We start from the raw sequence: 21,336 nt of genomic DNA on the forward strand, positions 1-21,336 counted from the left end.
CTTTGCGGTGCCAATGGGAAAAGATGATCGTCAACCACTTGATGTTTATGTCAATACACTGCAGTCAATGGGAAAAGATCAGTGTCGGAGGGTTGACGTGTATGTCAATACATTGTATTCAATTTGAAAAGATGAGCGTCACAGAGTTGATGCTTATGTCAATACTGTCCAGTAAATGGGGGGGGGGAAGACTAAAAGACGAGGCTTAGACAGACAAGACGTCTCTCTATTCCCCCCTCTCACAGTCTCTCCTTCTCCTTCTCTTTACCTCCCTCTATCTCCTCTATCACCATCCTCCTTTCTCTCCCTCTCTTCTTTCTCCCTCTGCTTTCTATTTCTTCCTTACTGCTCTTTCTTTTCCCCTCTCTGCTCTCTCACTTTCTCCCTCCACTTCTCCTACTCCCCCTCTCTCCTTCCTCCACAGACTGAATATTAACACATAAATATGTGTCAACACAGGCCATCCCTGTAAGGTAACGATGGGTTATGTGAAAGGATGGGTAGCTTCAAGTGAGATCTGCCTTTCTGCAAGGTAGTTGGGGTGGGCCGACTTAATTAATACTGACGCATGTGGCAAGGACTACAGGCTATCACAGACTACAAAGGCAAATCCAGCTGTCTGGTGCCCACTGAAGCCTCCCTCCCAGACAAGCTTAACACAGATTGCATCCCTGGCTGTGTCCTCAGAGTGTGCGCTGACCAACTGGAGGGTGCCTTCTCGGACATCTTCAACCTGTCCCAGTCTGTAGTCCCCACTTGGTTCAAGAAGACCAGCGTCATCCCAGTGCCCAAGAAAACCAAGGTGACATACCCAAATGACTATCGCTCCGTCACATTCACCCCTATCATCATGAACTGCTTTGAGTGGCTGATCGTGGCCCACATCAAGGACAGCATGCCAGGCACACTGGAACGACTCCAATTTTCCTACCACTCCAAAAGATACACGGAAGATGTAATTTCCATCGCTATTCACACAGCCCTAACACATCTGGACAAGAGGAACACCAATGTGAATATGCTGTTCATTGACTACAGTTCAGCATTCAACACCATTGTTCCTTCCTAGCACAACACCAAGCTCAGAGCCCTGCATCTGCAATTGGATTCTGGACATCCTAACTGACAGACCACAGGCTGTGAGGATTGTCAAAAACACTTCCTCCGACTCTTACTACAGGCCCCCCCAGGGGTGTGTCCTCAGCCCTCTGCTGTACTCCCTGTTCACCCATGACAGCGTGGTTTGCCTGACACCAACTCCATCATTCAAGTTTGCAGATGACACCATGGTTGTAGGACTGATAACCAATGACAATGAGTCAGCCTATAGGGAGGAGGTGCTAAGTGAACAGGTATTGTGGTGCCAAGACCACAATCTCATCCTCAACGTCAGCAAAGCAAAGGAGTTGATTGTTGAATTCAGGAAGCAGAGGAGGGAACATGCCCCGATCTACATCACGAGGACTGCAGTATAGAGTCAGCAGTCACGAGGAAAGTAGAGCGTCCACATCACAGAGGACTTGACATGGATCCACAACACCACAACTCTTGTCAAGAGGGTGCAACAGCACCTCTACTTCCTAAGGCGGCATGCCATGCCGGGTCCTTTCTAAATACTATCGCTGCACGATCTAGAAAGTCCAGACCAGTTGCATTACATCCTGGCATGGGAATTGCCTCATCCAGAACCACAAGACCCTCCAGCGGGTGGTGAAGACGGTCCAGTACATCACTAGGGCAGTGTTCCAACCCATCTCATGAAATCTATTTGAAACGGTGCCCGAGGAAGTCTCTCAGCAGCGTCAAGGATCCCACACACCCCATTCACGAGCTGTTCACTCCCTTACTGTCAGGCTGACTGTATCGGAGCATGAGGTCTGATACCAACAGGCTCAGAGACTGTTTGGATCTTCAAGCCATCAGACTGATGAACACTCGAACTGGACCGACCACCTGCACTGACTCTCCGCGCCCTAGCACTCACTCACTCACTCACTCACTCACTCACTCACTCACTCACTCACTCACTCACTCACTCACTCACTCACTCACTCACTCACTCACTCACTCACTCACTCACTCAGTACCCCCTTTCTGATACTTGTGTAAATATTGTACTATAAATGGTGCCTTCCTTTACACTTATGCTAAAATGTTTTTCTATTCTACTGAGCCATTTACTTTTTTTCTATTCTGATCTTTTATTGGTATGTAGTTTACAAAAGTTCAATCAGGAAATCTGGTCTCAATGCTTGTTTAACTTCATCCAGTAAGCATAACTTTTTTTTTTTCTTAACTGGAATGTCCGTCACCGATTTACAGTACCTTATAGCACGGTTGCTATTTCACCTATGGGCTCACTTTTGCAATTATCACCTTCCTCCCTCTCAACCAATTGGCGTAAATCTTGGGATGTATTTATGTCAACTTACCTTAGTTCTCTCATTTGCAGTTTTTCAGCAACAGTTTGACAACCATCCACCTCCCAACAAGCTATAATAACCTTAAGGCCCGTCATTGGAGCTCCTTTACCCCAGCGAGGGGGTTTCGATGGTACCTGCCATCACCTAATCTGGCTCAGAGGATCTTCCCTCGGAGATGAGGCCATACCCCAAACTGTTTAATAAAGTTTCATATTGCATTTTGTTTTTGTTGTTCATTCCGTTAAGACTGTACTTGATTTGAAGTTGCATTGTCGAGAAGGAACCTGCAAGTAATGTCTACCTTGTACATACAACTAATAAATATTTCTAAGGTTGAGGCCTTAACTCTAACCTTCTCAGCTCAACCCTAGCTGTAATCCTAACTTCTTGTCCAGTAACTCTAGACAACCCTAATGAACAATTGATTATTTTGCTCTATCCACCACTACTTTGCAGAAAGGTAGGCCTCACTTGAAGCCTGACATAGAGTTAATGTGCTATTGAGTGACATTGGCAGAACGGTTATTAACAGTTTCTCTTAAGATTTGTCTTTTCACCTTTAGGTTATTGTGTACTGAGTGGAATCAGAGGTACAGGCAAGATGTAAAATCCAAAAATGTAATGTGCAGGCTGTTAATTTGGGGTTTATAAGAAGTTTAGATTCATCATGGTTATGAACTAAGCTTTGTTGCACTGAGCACGACCTTGGGATTTGACACCTTTTTTGGAAAGATTGTCTAGGAAAGTTTGGCTTTCAGTTTGCAGAAAAGGTTCAACTTGAATGTTACCAATATGTCAGTGTTTAACATGTGTGCAAATGCTTAAACTAAGTTTTAAATCTAGACTAGAGCGGGAGGTGCTAAGTGAACAGGTAACAAAATTCAGGTATGGGATCGTTCAACAGACGCTCCCGATGAACGCAAGCCTACACCTGACCATGTGAAATGAACTCTTCACAGTAAAAACTTGGTCACATAGAGAACAACGACTTTTCCATAGAAAAGTGTTACCTACAGCCCTCATATAACCATGCCACATCCGTGGACCTTCCACACAACGCATCCTGACTATAGGGACGCCCTGTGTTGAGGTTCTGTTTACTGTGGCAACAGGAAATGGCTTAATTCATCCTCAACATGGTGCGTCATTCTTTCCCTGCAGTCAAACAAAAACCCAATCTTCCACCCTCTGTAGTACGATCAATTCTTAAAGGTCATGAACAGTCAGTCATGTTTTTGGTAAATGTGATGAAACCAGATCAAAGTAAAATGAACAAAGAATGAAAAATGACTGTTGCTTCTACATTGATGAAGTTTGATCATGAAGTTACCGGTCCCCCTCCCACGTGTCACACACTTGGGAGTCAGGAGGAGGCATTATTAAGGGGATAGAGTGACGTCACCCAACCTCTAATTGTAATACACTGACAAAGGCCTTGAGGCCGAAATATAAAGCTTAATAAAGAGCAGTGATACTAGCAAGAGCAGTCTGAGGTTTTCTTAATTTTTTTTCTCTCATCTTATTCAATTGTTACCATGCACCTACAACAAAGATAGCGCAGATGTGCGAGTGACTTTTGAATACACCAATGGTAACATGATACTCTCTTACCTAATTTAAATAAGGCCCAGCAAATATAATTAAACGTTTACACTTCATCTATGGCAAAGACACTTATGTCTTCCCTTTCATCTGTGTTTGACTAGCTTGGTCTTCAGCCAGCATGGAACAAAAGGGGGGGGTCATTCAAAACTCTGACGCTGTTGTCAATACATCAGTCCGTGCTACTGTGAACCGTATCACAAGAGATGCCAAACGGGAGATGTATAAAAAAAAATGGACATCATCATTGATGCAATTTCGATGTTTGAGTTGCTTTGTGTATCACCAAATTTTACTTGATGATTTTACTGCAACACTGCATCCACTTTTCTTGCCATAAGTGTTTCAAAGAGCTGTCAGTCAAGGCGAGCTCATGAATATGAGATCACCGAACTCTCAGCCTGTCTTTTCAAACTGCCTGGTAGTTAGCCATGAGAGAGAAAGTATTTTTTGTCACATTTTGAGCATTTCAATCCCCCCCAAAAAATATGAGTCACTCAAAAGGCTATTTTGCATGGCAATCAGAAGGACTGTTTTGGGACCTTTTTTAATGAAACTGCCTGCCTGTCTTAGTTTTTGACCAATTTACCCATTGCAGCTGTATCATCAACTTTTTTTGTCTTGAATGCAATGTATTGACTTGTCAATGCCCTTGAGAGAGAACTTTTGCTCAGCGTCCTTTATCATACAGGCACCATCTGATCCTCGCTGCTATAGACTGTGGACATTGGTAGCCATCTGTATGTAAACCTCCCTTCAATGAATGTTTCCCAATCTCCTATCTGACAACAGAGGCCATTGGGGAAGAGCTTGTTAACGGGCCTCCAAGCTCTCATTGGAGGCAATAGGTTGCGTCTGAAATGGTACCCTATTCCCAATAAAGTGCATTACTTTAGACCAAAATAGTGCACATTATAGGGTGCCATTTCAGACGCAACCAATGAGTGCTTTGAGGCCTGTTAACGAGCTCTTCCCCAATGGCCTTATCTCTGTTGTCAGATATGAGATTGAGAAACATCTTCAGTGGAGGGAGGTTTACAAATAGATGGCTAATGCAATGTAAATAGGCCGGGGATAGCTAGATCAGATGTGGATGTTGGAGTGTCATTCACTCCCAAGTGTGTATTATCATTTCTGGAGGGACAGTTGGCGATAAGTCCTATTGTATTTCTCAGAGCTCACATTACCCAGCATGCTCTTATACAGTGAGAGCAGAGCAGAAAAAAAGAGTACCAGTAGTAGAGAATATACAAGTAACTGCCAAAATAAAGGAAACACCAACATTGTGTCTTAATAGGGCGTTGGGCCACCACGAGTTGCCAGAACAGCTTCAATGCTCCTTGGCAAAGATTCTACAAGTGTCTGGAACTCTATTGGAGGGATGTGACACCATTCTTCCACGAGATATTCCATCATTTGGTGTTTTATTGATGGTGGTGGAAAACGCTGTCTCAGGCGCCGCTCCAGAATCTCCCATAAGTGTTCAATTGGGTTGAGAGCTGGTGACTGACACACACACATACACTTTAAACCCCCTTTGCTCCTTTGAGACCCCTCTTTCAAAGTCAGAGATGTTCTTCTACCCATGATAGCCAAAATAATGGGCAACTGGGCATTTTTATCCATGACCCTAAGCATGATGGGATGTTAACTGCTTAATTAACTCAGGAACCACACCTGTGTAGAAGCACCTGCTTTCAAAAATATAAACGCAACAATTTCAAAGATTTTACTGAGTTACAGTTCATATAAGGAAATCAGTAAATAAACGAATTAGGCCCTAATCTATGGATCTCATATGACTGGGAATACAGATATGCATCTGTTGGTCACAGATACCTTTTTTTTTAAGTAGGGGTGTGGATCAGAAAACCAGTCAGTCCCTGGTGAGGATGACGAGCACGCAGATGAGCTTCCCTGAGACGATTTCTGACAGTATGTGCAGAAATTCTTCAGTTGCGCGAACCCACAGTTTCATCAGCTGTCCGGGTGCCTGGTCTCAGACATTTCAACAGGTGAAGAAGACGGATGTGGAGGTCCTTGGCTGGCATGGTTACACATGGTCTGCAGTTGTGAGGCCGGTTGGACGTACTGCTAAATTCTCTAAAACAACGTTGGAGGCAGCTTATGGTAGAGAAATGAACATTACATTTTCTGGCAACAGCTCTGGTGGACATTCCTGCAGTCAGCATGTCAATTGCACGCTACCTCAAAACTTGAGACGTATGTGGCATTGTGTTGTATGACAAAACTGCACATTTTAGAGTGACCTTTTATTAATTTTTTTAATTATTTATTTTTTATCTTTATTTAACTAGGCAAGTTAGTTAAGAACAAATTCTTATTTGCAATTAGGGCCTACCTAAAGGCCTCCTGCGGGGATGGGGGTTGGGATAAATGTAATAAAAATGAAATGTAATAAAAATATAGGACAAAACACACATCACGACAAGAGAGACAACACAACACTACATAAAGAGAGACCTAAGACGGCAATATAGCATGGCAGCAACACATGACAACACAGCATGGTAGTAACACAACATGACAACAACATGGTAGAAACCCACAGTTTCACAACACAAGGTGCACCTGTGTAATGATCATGCTGTTTAATCTGCTTCTTGATATACCACACCTGTCAGGTGGATGAATTATCTTGGCAAAGGAGAAATGCTCACTAACAGGGATATAAACAAATTTGTGCACAACATTTGAGAGAAATAAGCTTTTTTTGGGTATGGAAGATTTATGGGATATTTTATTTCAGCTCATGAAACATGGGACCAACACTTTACGTGTTGCGTTTTTATATTTGTGTTCAGTATACTTTGTATCCCTCATTTAAGTGTTTCTATATTTTGTCAGTTACCCGTAGAATACAGTAGTCAATACAGGGAAAAGAAAGGGCTTTAAAACATCGAAGAAACCGCTATAATGGCTTCTTGACTAGACTATACAGCAGTAGTTATTAAGCCACTTAAGATGGAGGCACACAGCAAATTGAGACATGTTAAAAGTATGTATAGTATAATGAGAAATGACAAGTATTGGTCCTTACAAACATGTCATACACGGCAGGGAAGTAGTGCTCAGTCCTTCATAAAATGGGCACAGCTTAGGTTAAGACAGGGTAGGAAATGAACATCCTATGACTGTTTTTTAAAAGGCATTTTTGATGACAATTGCATGTGCATTTTGTAATTAGTTTCCTACCTTGGCTTTAGACTTCAGAAATCACAGTTTAATAAGAGGAATTTACCCTATGTTCAGCTGGATGGAATAACTAGCACCATCATCACAGCTAGGGATCAATCAACATTCCTGTTCAAAAATCATATACATTTCTTTTTGAATCAACAATAATGTAGTAAGAGCACTCAGGTCTCCATGGCAGAGAGAGGAACAGCTCATTATGACAATTTCCAGATTATTAAGATAACTGAGTGGATTTCATTCATTTCCCCCCCTCAATAAGAACTTCTACTTGTTACATGGCATGACTATGAATCATGATGAATTGAATCCAAAATTAAATACAGAGAGCGCAATCAGCAGTTGATTGTAAATGTAACTTGGCGGATTTGCGTTTTGTTTATTCTTCATAAACCGGCTCTTGCACTATGCATACTGCACTATACTGTAACATTATATAGATCCTCCACAGATGTTAAAAAAAAAAAAAAAAAATTCTCTCCAGTGTTCTATTGTAAGTGGTTGTTTTGAAGGGTTGTCAACATTGACCAGTAAGCACAGGGATTGATTGACACATGAGCACTTTCAGAGGGCGGGGGGTAGGGTTGGTAGCCTGGATAACATTCTGTTATCGAGGGGTAACACAGCAGAAACAGACTTGTTTCGGGCAAGGGTGCAGCAGTGGGCCGACCCTGCCCTGGGAGCATACCTGGGTTCAAATACTATTCAAAATCATGTTAAATACATTGTCTGTGCTTGATTAAGCTTGCCTGGCTTAATAATGGCCCAATAGTATAGTCCCAAAATTGCAAACCCCGCTCTCCTGGCACTTCAAAGTATGTGAAAGATTTCAAGTATAGTATTTGAACCCAGGTCTGCCCGAGAGACCCCTAACGGAGCATGCTCAGATCAGACTTTGGCCTTCTTGTTGATGAGAACGGAGCAACAAGTGAGGGCTCCGTTCACCTTGACCTTCTCCATGTTCGACACTGGGATCAACATGTGGTCCTTCAGCTTCTCAAACACCTAGGGAAGAGAGTGAAAGAGGGAATATGTCTGTCTTCACCTTCCGTAACATTGTTTACAGGCATTGTTCATTTTACAATGATTTGGAAGCACTTACGAGGGATGCAAATCTAAGAATGAACATTTTAGGTATAGCGAGTTCTCAGTCTTCTGAAGATAGAAAAACTAAGTGAGAAATATTACAACATCTCCAGAAACCCTCAACGCAATGTGTCACCCTGTGGAGCCCCTCCAGAAGAAAACCACTGTTTTCCTAAGACACTTCCAAGCCAGAATATATATATATTTTTTTCTCTCCCTCTCTCCCTCTCCATGGGAAACACATGTTAACATTGCCAAAGCAACAACAAAAAACTACAACTTAGAAATAATTAAAAGGTCACCACCATTTTTAAACAATTTTCATTTCTACATTTTGTAGAAAAAAATTGAAAGTAAAAAAGTTCTAAACGATGACCTCATCAAAAGTTAAAAGTTAAAAACTGATTTTTCAAACACTATGAGATTTGCGGTGACATGGGAGCTAGAAAATACCCTCCCTCTGGCTAGAAACTCATTGCAGTGTTTAAAAATCACTTTTTTTACCCTGTGATGTCACACAGAAGCATTTCTTAGGACCGTTCTTATCTTTTTAACCACAGATCATAGAAACATACTGTTTTCATATATGTAGACACTGGTTTGGTGCTGGAGACAATGAATATGAGGTTGACTGTCAGAATTGCCCTTTAACAGTAAACATTACACACAAAAGTTAAAAAATATTTCCCCCCTCTGTCATACTAAAAGCCTGGGCTTGCAGTACCATAGGAGCAACAAGCAACCCACCCTACTCTGGCCTATCAGATCCTCCAGCCATGAAGCAACAGGTCTTACTCTGGCCTTCCTACAACCAATACATAGAACAGGGATAAACCCCATCAACCATTGGAGGGGGATCACGAGGTCTGGGGGGCGATGCACTTTATCCAAGCTCCTCTCCGCCTAAGTCCTTTTTTTCTAAATCTGTTCTCTCGCTCTCTTTCGCTCAAGTGTTTCTGTTTTTATGGCAGTGAGTCTGTGCTTTCCAGCTGGGTTGTTATTACTGTGGTTGAAATTTATACAAGGGGTAGGAGAACTTCACTGTGGGGGCTGGCTGAGACCTTTTGTCTAGTCGACTTCGATCTCTCTTCTCAGCGCCCCCCCCCCCCCCCCCCTTTATGTAACGTTACTAAAAATAGCCGGAGACAGAGTTTTTAGGGTGAGAATGTTTAATGTTTATACTGTTAGAAAGCAGAGCGGCTTTGCAGGCAGTGAGTGGGTTTGGTCTGATTGGGTTGACGAATCTCTCTCTCATTCTCTTCCTCCCTCTCTATCTGAAGGGGGGGGTCTGTCTGTCTAGATTACTGTTATATAGATGTGTTAAGTTCAACCAGGCTGAGAGAGCGCACGGCTTGTTTTTGTATCTCCCAGATCTGCTCTTCCAGAGGGGTGGTTGCGAGAGATGACATGGAACTGTGTCTGACAGTCTGACACGCAGAAATGTATCCCTATGGTCTGACACCCCCGATGATTGTCATTCCAACACCTCTACATTTAATGATTCTTCATCACAGATGGTGCGCAGAGGCAGAAAGTGTCCCAAGCTTCGATCCAGGACCCATATGAATACACTCTACAGTGGTCTGATACAGGACACTGAAGCAGTCACTCTGATTTTGTGTTTCGGTTCAATTCCCCTTTAGCCAATCCTCAAGGCAAATATTATATTAAGCCTTGGGAAATCGGACAACAGTTCCAAATCCAACGAGACATATTTCAATAAATGCTACGTACTAAAAATAAAATGTTCAAGTTTGGGTTTTAACCGCAGAGAACATTTGAGGTCTTAGGGCTGTCTGTGCAGATTGCAGGGTGTTGGTTGTCATAGTGACACAGGAATGCGTAGTGACAATGAGGAATCTAAATGACATGGCTCATCCTCAGCCATCTCTAACAGCTACAGAGACAATACCATGTCATTCACTGATCCCATACGAGCTGACATCCAAGAGTCACAAGGTCACGACAAAGTGCAGGGATATTTACAACAAACATATGCATACAAGACGACAAATACACAGCATTCAGTAGCTAATAACTGGGGGAGCACAGAGATTGGCGTGTGTGTGCTAGTGCACAGTGTGTGTGTGTGTGCTCACTTTGGCACTCTCTGGGAACTCCTCTGGGGTGCAGTGTAGCAGTACATGGCCTTTGCTGGGGAGGTTCATGTAGATGGTGTTGGCTGCAATGTCATCAGGCACTGTCAGCTTGTTGTAGCGATGGTCACTCATCTGCTGCATGATCTACAGACACACAGGAAGACAGACAGACAGATGTACGGTAAGAGTGAGATGGAGAGAAGCCCAGTCCAAATTCTCTCCTAAATCCCTTGGCCATAGCTCTCTGATGTTTCTAGATATGTAAAGAATATGGTGGGAGCTCCACCCCTACACTGCTTATACCTTTCCAGGCAAACATTGAAGGGTACGGTCGAAGGAGGAGGGGCAAGAATCATATTGTGGCTGGGCAAAAAGGAACCAGACCCTGCTGTTTTTGCCTGCTCCAGTCCTAACCTCCAAACCACTATCTGGGTGGCTGGGCCTTAATGGAGAACACAGACGGGTAGACAGACTGACTGACATTCTTTCACGGCAGATGTCATGTTATTTATGTAATCTGATGGGTCGGTTGGGGGAGAAGGAGCAGCACTCCCTCCAATAAGTGGAAGTTCGAGCACTATGACCTGAATGCAGAGAAGAGCAGATGTGTGAGTGTGTGTGTGTGTGTGTGTGTGTGTCCAATGTTTACAACCTGAACACCGGTGGATACCTTAGAGGAGGAAAAGGATGAGGGAGAACGAAAGTAAACATTGAAAAGGTATTGTCATCTCCTTCCCCTCTTCCCTGACTCCTTCCTCTCGTCCCTTTTGCTCTGCACCTCTTTTTTATATCATGCAGAGAGATAGTCTGAGCTGGTGTGTGTGTGTGTGTGTGTGTGTGTGTTTGAGGAGAATTGGGGTTAGAAGAGTGATTGTGTTGTTGATCCATGATGATAAATCTCTCAACCCCTCACGGTGCTCCATTTGTCTCTGTGGATCACGACGTGAACAATGGGCTTTGTGGTTTGGCCTGTTCACACATTCCCCTCTACCCTGGGGTTGGCTGGTGTGCGTGTGTGTGAGAAATGTGCACGTGTCTGGTATGTGTTTGTATCTCCCAGATCTGCTCTTCCAGAAGGGCGGTTGCCGGCTCCGCCCGCCCTGGCGGGGTGAGAAAATGACCATAAACACCTTGGCTTATGTATGGCGTGTTGCGTGATCGCAGCAGTCCTAAATGAAACACGGTACATGTGCGTGACCACGAGCGCTCTCTTCACACACAGGAGGATTAGCGGTCTAGCGAGAGAGACAGACAGAGAGGTGAGAGACTGTACGACACTCACGCCATACAGATCAGTATTTTACTCAGTTTTATAATAGTTATAAATTTCTCTCCTCTCAAATCCGAGTCGGACATTGATGAGGGATCATTTTGGACTTCAGATAAACCCTCAGTTTCTTTATCACATAATGACATCATTACATCACTCCATCGTGGGGGTCAGAGGGCACAGAGCAGCAGCCAATGCCTGAGGAGCTGTGACATAACGGCTAATCTCGTGACAGACGGGCTAGCAAACACGCGAGATCTGGTTCTGGGTGCTGATAGAACATAATGGCAGACCACAGCTAGAGGAGAGGAGACATACTGAAAGGCAGTCTATAGGAAATGCAACACTAACAGGACGAGGACTGTCTGATGAGCTGTTCAATTACTTTCTAATCTCAACTGACTGATGTTAAACTAGTACTCCCCATCTCAGTCCTCCTGGGCACAATTTGCCCTTCACTGAACTCTTCCCCACATACTGTAGGTATTGTTACTACCTCAGTCGAGCTTACAAACCCCCTGCAGATGAACGTTTTGCTATCTAACGTAAGACAAATGGGGCACGACAGAACTGGATTAGAACCAATGAACGATCTCTACAGTAAGCAGGGCCTCTCTCACAATGACTGTGTACATTCCCCCGAAGTACTGTTTAATATGAAAAACTGCTGAATGTGTGACGGAATGTGCAGAGTCAATCTTGCTGAACAAAATATTCACTGGGAGGTAACGGAATACCCTACGAGCAACAAACAGACACATAACAAAAACTACTGTCACTTTAATGAAGGGATATGGGATGCCATTCCTCTAAAGGCACCAGTACACAGAGTATTCCTGCAGCACACTTACAATATGTGGAATTTTCACAGTTCACACAATTTTCCCTGACCCGTGTAGCCATTAAACTAAGTTGTTACAATGGCTCTTTTCAAAAACACACTCACAAACCAGTTGCTATCCAATGGACCAGGGGAATGGTTATTAGACTGTAATGGCTACCTATTGATGTCATTATTTGGGATTGGTCCTTGACACACATTTCTTCCCAGAGAACCGACTGTTATTGGCTTATGGTCCATGTTTATTCCTGTCCCTTTAGGCCAGCGTCTATTCAGGAAGGTGAATGCGGGGGCACAAGTGGTGGTGTCTGTGTGAATGGGGGGGGGGGGGGGGGGGGGGGGGGGGGGGGGGGGGTCGGCTGCTCCTCCTGACCTCGGCTGCTCCTCCTTCTGAGGCTGGGTACACCAAAACATTATGGGTTAAAAACAACCCAAGTTATTTGGTAACTCAGTGCTGGGTAAATATTGGACAGAACACACGCTGGGTTATCTTGATCCAGCCAGTTGGGTTGCGTGAATAACCCAACATTTTGTGTGGTTGGGATTACACAAACATGGGTAATTTAACCATCAATTGGATTTTATTCACTTTCATGCTGGGTTAACCCAGCAGCTGGGTCTTGTTAATGTAATCGTTAGGTTATTTCCAGGAGGCATGGCTTAATAGGGGTGTGGCTTTCAGATAGATATTTTTGGCTACCCATAAGGGTAAATGTCATTCCTGTTCATCTGTTGTATTGTATCAAATGTTAAGATTGTACACTGCAATTTTGAATGTGCCTTAATTTGGCATATTTCATTATTATAAAATATGAATAATATTAACATTATTAATTGCATATTATAATGAAGTGTTAAGTATCCCAACTTTGGGATTTGTATAGGGTCTTAAGGAACACACATTTCTGTAAGCCTCATAAAAGCTTCAAAACTATCAGTGTTCAGCCTTAACATACGCTTACAATACAACATAACAGACTAACAGGAAATACATTTACTCTCACAGGTGTCCAAAAATAACTATTTGAAAGCCATGCCCCAAGTCTTCTGATCATGCCTCAATAACCCAGCATCTATAACCCAGAATCAACAACCCAACAGTGCTCTTTTTAAAGAAAATAACCCAACTAATTGAACCAATGGCTGCAACCCAGAAGTTGGGTCATCCAAACAACCCAGCATTTTGTAGTGTAAAGGGCTGAGTCTGGGGTATAGGACTGGGGTTGAGGCTGGGGTGAGGGATACAAGACTGGTGTCTGGGTATAGGGCTGGGTCTGAGGTATAGGGTTGGGGGTATGGGCCTGGGGATAGGGCTGGGGCAGAAAGCTGGACCTGTGGGTCAGTTATGGGCCAATCAGTGAGTCCTTTAAGCATGAGTCAACCTGGAACCCTGGTTTGTTGGAAAGGGAGAGTGTGCGTGAGAGAGAATTAGCACTTCAGTATAAGTAAGGGGGAGTATTTTGGGGAGATGACTTCACGGCTGAGGCTTGGCAGTGATAGCCACGATTGTTATGAGTACGATCAGATGATGGAATTCATCCGGTACACGTCCTCAACTTGGGAGGGCTAAACATAGTATGACTGCAGACTATGCAAGGCACACATGCATGCAAGGACACACAGATGCACACACACAAACTGGCTGCCACATTTGGTGTGCCGTCAACTATACTGTATCAGAACCATGACTCAGTATCAGACCAGACATGGTAACATGGCAATACAGTCATAGCCTGCTTTAGTAACAAAGTCATAGTTTGGTCTGTGAATAACATGCCAACCTTATACCACTACTTCACTACCCAAAATTAGGTGTGTGTTCACAAAAGCAACCCCTTTACATTCATTACAGCTACATTCACAACAACAGCAACCCATTTACATTCATTACAATAGCATTCACAACAACTCCTTTTGCGTTCATTAGAGCAGCGATTCCCAACCCCAGTCCTTAAGTACCCCTAACAGCACACATTTTTGTTGTAGCCCCAGACAAACTCACCTGATTCCACCAAAGATTGTCTATTATAACTGACAAGACAGTCAAGTGACCGCTTCAACAATGGATATACATGTCCTCAAAGATGAAAGGCAGGCAGGAGGAGGCGAGATCAGGTGGGACCATTCTAGCAGATACGCGTGAACAGGCCATAGAGATAGAGGACTCATCTTTGTATTGGTGCCATTATAGCGTCTGTGACAGCATGGGCAGCACCATTGAGGCAATCTCCATTTTAAAGTAGTCCGTTTTTTTCCTCTTCATTGGCTGATTGCTCCCAACTCATAGCAATCCCCACCCAGTTGACTACTTAAAAAAATGGTTATATTTTATTTAACTAGGCAAGTCAGTTAAGAACAAATTCAAATTTTACAATGATGGCCTTTCCCTGGCCAAATCCTCCTCTAACCTAACCTGGACGACGCTGGGCCAATTGTGCGCCGCCCTATGGGACTCCCGATCACGGCCGGTTGTGATACAGCCCGGGATCAAACCTGGGTCTGTAGCAGGGGTGGGCAATTCCAGTCCTCGATAGGGCCTGATTGGTGTCACAGTTTTGCCCCAGCCCCCAACTAACACACCTGACTCCAATAATCACCTAATCATGATCTTCAGTTTAGAATGCAATTTGATTAATCAGCTGTGTTTGCTAGGGATGGAGGAAAAGTGTGACACCAATCAGGTCCTCGAGGACTGGAGTTGCCCCCCCTGGTCTGTAGTGATGCCTCTAGCACTGAGACGCAGTGCATTATACCGCTGTGCCACTCGGTAGCCCAATGGTGTAAGATGGTGTAAGCCACAGGTGTCAAACTCATTCCACGGGGGGCCGAGTGTCTGCGGGTTTTCGCTCCTCCCTTGTACTTGATTGATGAATTAACATCACTAATTAGTTAGGAACTCCCCACACCTGGTTGTCTAGGGCTTTATTGAAAGGAAAAACCAAAAACCTGCAGACACTAGGCCCTCCGTGGAATGAGTTTGACACCCCTGGTGTAAGCCCTCAATGGCCACGCTAAAACGAGTTATATCCATGATGAGTCCTCTGTTTAGCTCTATGACAACAGGCACAACTCCGATATAAAGTTGTTTATTCACAGTTGGCAAAATGTCACGTGTGTCCACTTATATCAGTGCATTCATCACAACAGAACCATAACAAAACTTCTATTCGGTCAAATAAGCCTCACTCAGCAAATTCAACACATATTGACCTCGAATTCCTCACGTCGTGGGCTAATTTTCGTGGAAAGATTTTGGACTGAGTAAAACCTCTCACTTCGCCTCTTCCTCTCTGATTCAACTCATTGAGGGCTTGATGATTAGTTGACAAGTTGGATCAGGTGTACCTTATGATCTCAGACGTTCATTAAAGTCCTTTATAACTACAGCTAATTGCTTGTTGGAGGAAAGGGGTGGGGTAATCAGGAATTACAATGCTGTGAGAAATTCTGTCATTAACTCATGCTAATGGCCCTTCTCTCTCTTCTCTACAATGGCTAATGGAATCTTAATGGGGCTCCAGTGTGTGTCAACTAAAAGTGTGCTGTATTAGTTAGCTATCGCTATTACAGAAGTAGGATCTTAATTTGAGCCAGTTTTATACAGCAGGAAGATAATCCTGCAGCAACAGAAAATGTGAATTATAATTCATGTACATTTTTGTAGGGGTTGATATTTTTTAATTGTAATACATTTTTTATTCATACATTTTTTTTGTTATTAGGGCAAATCAAATTGGAAATTACAAACTTTAGAAGCCTTTTAAAAACTCAAATACACTACAAGTTTGCATTTGCAGGAAAAATTCTCAGCAACAAAAGAGTGATCAAATTAAGATCCTGCACCGTATGTAATAATTAATTACCAGTGTAAATAACTAATACTTGGATATGTTTGCCTCAGTATGTTGAATGAGCTAAGGATAACATTGGAGAATAAACATATGTACAGTCTTTACACATCTCATTGATAATAATAATTGTATACAACAGGAAGAGTCACTGATGCAATTGTAACAGCTAATGGGGATCCACATGAACAAATATGTACTTAGACGGACATGGAATTCTGTCTGTCTGTCGGTCTGTCTGTGGTTGAAGTATGTAGAATCTGTAGATAGTTCCTCTCAACTTATTTAGTGTTTCAACACTTTGCATCCCTGGGCCAGTAGGGGATGACGTCTCACTGAGAAGGCAGATGAGGAAGAACCCTACCACTGAGAAAGCCTGGCTGTCAACTTTCAGGTGTGTCTGTCCCAGGTGTGCAGGGCCAGAATACTGAACAGGCTCGCAGGGCACATGCCCCGGGGCACCTGACCTCCAGATAGCATATGATAGCAATGTGTAGAATTGCAGGAAATTAGCTTTAAAACTGCAAAATGTTCTCTCAGCCTTATGGCAAAATGTGAACATAAGCATGAAATGAGCTATAAAACAGCATTTTATTTTCTTCTTCCATGACAAAAAAGTGTATAATTGCAGGAAATGTCCTTTTAAACTGCACCATTTTCTCTTACTTAACCTCATGACAAAACGTGTAGAATAGCATTATAAAACAGCAAATTTTTCTCTCTGCACCATGGCAAAATGTGTTGAAATGTAGTAAGTTTGATGCTCCGGGGCCCAAGTGCTGTAGTCCGACCGAGCAGGTGTGTGTGCTCACTTGTCTCTGAGGTTTCAAAATGTGTCACATTCTGTTTTCGTGTCTGTACTGTGTATTTACACAGAGTTGCGTGCCAGGCGCGTGACTCAACCCCCCCTACAGTCTGTGATTTGGAGTGGTGTGTGCATGCCAGTCTCCTGCTTTGATGCCGGGAAATTCCTTGAGTCTGTTCCTCAGAAAAGAACAGGCAGAGATTTATTGCAACAGTCTCCATGAAAGGTAGCAATATGTCACTGTCACTGTCAGTGTGTTTGTGTTTGCTCCACATCTTTTATGAAGAGGATCTGTATTCCCTACAGGGTGTGTGTGCATCCCTATAGGGGTTATTCAAGGTCTCGCATTAGATAAGCCCCATTGATTCAGAACCCCTGTCTTTGGTAATGAGGTGGTGAGCGTTTTAAACATTTAAATAATAGTTGTATAATTGAGGTTCAGCTGTGTATAACATGGATTATACCATAGATTAACTACGAACATACATTTATCAGAGGGAGATCACATTCACATGTGGTTTCTGCAGGCTTGTAGAAGTTGTAGTCAGAGGCAGGCATCAAACCGCAGAGAGAGGGGGGATCTGTTGTCGTGTGTGAGGTGGGGGGGGGGGTTGAGTCAACACGTGTTATGACCTGTCTTGCCGTGTTACACAGCGTAGTGATCACCTGGCAGAGGGGGAAGGAGAGCGGGAAGGAGGGAGGAGGAGGAGGGAGCACAGGGCTGTACAGTTACAGTATATTGAGACAGAGTCAAAAATGAAAAGAGAAAAAAAGAAATAGTGTCGATGTAAAATAAACACTCTTTAAATTTGATCGGTTTTCATGACTACAATCCCAATCAGAGTTAAAGTTGGGAATACCTGGGAAAAGGCCATGACAAGCCTCAAAGATCCAAACATTCCTCGCATAGGTCCAACTCTGCTCCTTCCAATGTAATGCTTGGGGGTATATGGGAGCTCCTCCGAGATAGAAAATGACCAAGTAGTGAAGCATGCATTGCCCTGTCTGTATCGTACTGTTTCTGCATCACACTGAAGAAGCCTTCCTCTCAATGAGGTGTGCTCCCCTGTTTGTTCTACATGACTCAGGGGTGAGTTGAGTTAGAGCAATAGGATCTCCAGTTTGATTCTCAGTACAAGGGTGTGGGCAAGATGGCCTGCAGTTATTTCACCTGAAATACTATTCAATACAAAGACCAAATTTTCCAAACTTGGAGCAAGTCAATAAAACGTTTGCATTTGCAAACTCATTAAGAACTGTTTACACATTGTTTAGGAGTTCCATTATTCTTATTGTGGTGATTTATTACCAGGCGGAACTATTAAAAACAACGGGAAAATTTAAGTAAAACATCTGACAAATCCATTAATATCGAAGACAAAAGAAGAAACAATATTATAATAATACAAATAATTAGGTGGGTGCTTACATTGGTCCTATTTGACATATGTACAAGTATGTATTATATTCAAGTATTTCTCTCCACCTCCATCCCCTTCCATCTCTCCTCCTGCCTCTCCCTCTCTCCACCGCCGTCCCTTCCCCTCCAGCCTGCTCTCCCCCACCCCCCACCCCCTATTCTCTCTTCTCCCTCTCCATCCCCATGCTACACAGTGCCTCTACCTAACTTTCTCTCTCCATCCCAACTCTCTCCCCCCTCTCTCTACTCCTGCCTATAGCTTTCTCTAAATTCCTCCCTCCCCCTCTCCTCTCTCTCTGCAGACTCCTCTCCCTCCCTCCACAACACGCCTGTGTTCTTTGTTGTAAGAGACGGTTCCATCAAGGGCCAAAATGTTTCAAGTTTTGGTTTTGTTGAGCCCCACCACGAGAAGACAACCTCGGCATCCACATTTTGAGTGAGAAAGAATTGTTTGTTTCTCAATGTTTGAGAGTCGCTCAAATCTGTTCATCCCTGTCACCTATGAAGAATGTTCATATATACTCAGTGGCCAGTTTATAAGGTACACCACCCTGTTCACAGAAAATGGTTCACTCCTACAGACAGAGAGTCATGTGGCCGTGGCTTGCTATATAAAGCAGGCAGACAGGCATCGAGGCATTCGGTTACTGTTCGATTGAACGTTAGAATGGGCAAAACGAGTGACCTACGCGACTTTGAGCGTGCTATGACCGTCGGTGCCAGGCGCACCGGTTCCAGTATCTCAGAAACAGCCGGCCTTCTGGACTTTTCACACACAACAGTTTCTTTGGTTCACCGAGAATGGGGCGACAAACAAAAAAAATCAAGTCAGCGGCCGTCCTGTGGGCGGAAACAGCTCGTTGATGAGACGTCGAAGGAGAATGGCAAGAACCGTTCAAGCTAACAATGCAAATAACGACGCAGTACAACAGCAGTGTGCAGAAAGGCTTGGAACGTACAACTCACCAGTCCTCGTCACGGATGGGCTATTGCAGCAGACGACCACAACCGGTTCCACTCCTATCAGCTAAAAACAAGAAGCGGCTCCAGTGGGCACGCGATCACCAACACTGGACTATTTATATGTACATATTCTTATTCCATCCCCTTACATTGTGTGTGTGTATAAGGTAGTCGTTGTGAATTTGTTTGATTACTTGTTAGATATTACTGCACTGTTGGAACTAGAAACACAAGCATTTCGCTACACTCGCATTAACATCTGCTAACCATGTGTATGTGACCAATACAATCTGATTTGAGTGGAAAAACCTTGCCGCTTCTTGTCGCGTCATGCTGATGGCAGAGTCAGGATTTGGGGTAAGTGTAGTGTAAACACGCCTGGCATGCAACTCTGTGTCAATACACAGTACACGGTACAGACACGAAACAGAATGTGACACGTTTTGAAATCCAGGAGAGAAGGGAGAATACACACCTTCTTGGCGGGACTACCGCATTTGGGGCCCAGAGGCATTTCAAAAATGATTCAGCCAACTTACTGTATTTCAACACATTTTGCCATGGTGCCAAGAGAATAATTTTCTGTATTATAATGCTATTCTACACATTTTGTCATGAGGCTAGGTAAGAGTAAATTATGTCGTTTTAAAGCAAATTTCCTGCAATTCTATACTTTTTGCCAAGGGAAAAAAAAATGCTATTTTTTATAGCTCATATCATGCTTTTGCTCACATTATGCCACAAGGCTGAGAACATTTAGCAGTTTTAGAGCACATTTTCTGCTATGCTACACATTTCGCCATGAGGCTGAGAGAAAATGTTGCCGTTTTAAAGCAAATTTCCTGCAATTCTGCACATTTTGCTATCATATGCTATCTGGGGCCCCAAGCAGGCCGATAGTGGCGCAGTACAACAGTGGTGTGCAGAACGGCATCTCGGAACGTACAACTCATCAGTCCTTGTCACGGATGGGATATTGCAGCAGACGACCACACCGGGTTCCACTCCTATCAGCTAAACACAAGAAGAAGCGGCTCCAGTGGGCACGCGATCACCAACACTGGACAATTAAGGAGTGGAAAACCTTGCTGGTTTCTGTTGCGTCATGCTAATGGCAGAGTCAGGATTTGGCGTAAACAGCATGAGTCCAAGGCCCAATCCTGCCTGGTGTCAACGGTACAGGCTGGTGGTGGAATGGTGTGGGAAATGTTTGCCTGGCTCACGTTAGGTCCCTTGATACCAATTGAGCAACATTTCCATGCCCCGACGAATTCAGGCTACTCTGGAGGCAAAGGGGGCTCCAACTCGGTACTAGATGGGTGTACCTAATAAACTGTCCAGTGAGTGCCTAATAATCTTGTCTAAAGTGTTTAGCATTAAGTTAATTAAGTCCTTGTGCATATTGAGGAGGCCCCAGAAGAATTCTTACCTTATGCTTCAATGATGCCAGATGGCCCTGTTTATCAAAGCAGGACACTGGCATGCACACACCACTCCAAATCACAGACTGTAGTGTAGTGTACACACGCCTGGCACGCAACTCTGTGTCAATACACAGTACGAGGGAGAGACACAAAACAGAATGTGACACGTCAGACAATGGAGCACACACACCTGCTTGGCGGGACGACCGCATTTGGGGCCCCGGGCATTAAAAAAAATCTCGAAATTCAACTAACTTACTGCATTTCAACACATTTTGCCATGGTGCAGAGAGAAAAATGTGCTGTTTTTATAATATGTGTTCGATGGGGTTGAGGTCA

At 43.7% G+C, this 21,336-nt stretch overlaps 1 protein-coding gene across 1 annotated transcript in view; it reads right to left on the minus strand.

The window, feature by feature from the left end:
• Positions 1 to 6,833: 6,833 nt before the first annotated feature.
• LOC120051900 (N(G),N(G)-dimethylarginine dimethylaminohydrolase 1-like) overlaps positions 6,834 to 21,336 on the minus strand; it is a 137,888-nt gene continuing 123,385 nt past the window's right edge. The window contains exons 5-6 of the mRNA XM_038998787.1: positions 10,427 to 10,570; positions 6,834 to 8,246 (exon numbers count right to left, since the gene is read on the minus strand). Coding sequence (XP_038854715.1) covers positions 8,130 to 8,246; positions 10,427 to 10,570 — 261 coding nt within the window. The 3' untranslated portion in view covers positions 6,834 to 8,129. The remainder of the gene's footprint in view (positions 8,247 to 10,426; positions 10,571 to 21,336) is intronic.

This window comes from Salvelinus namaycush, chromosome 8 (assembly GCF_016432855.1).
Source record: "Salvelinus namaycush isolate Seneca chromosome 8, SaNama_1.0, whole genome shotgun sequence".
Taxonomy (NCBI): Eukaryota; Metazoa; Chordata; class Actinopteri; order Salmoniformes; family Salmonidae; genus Salvelinus; species Salvelinus namaycush.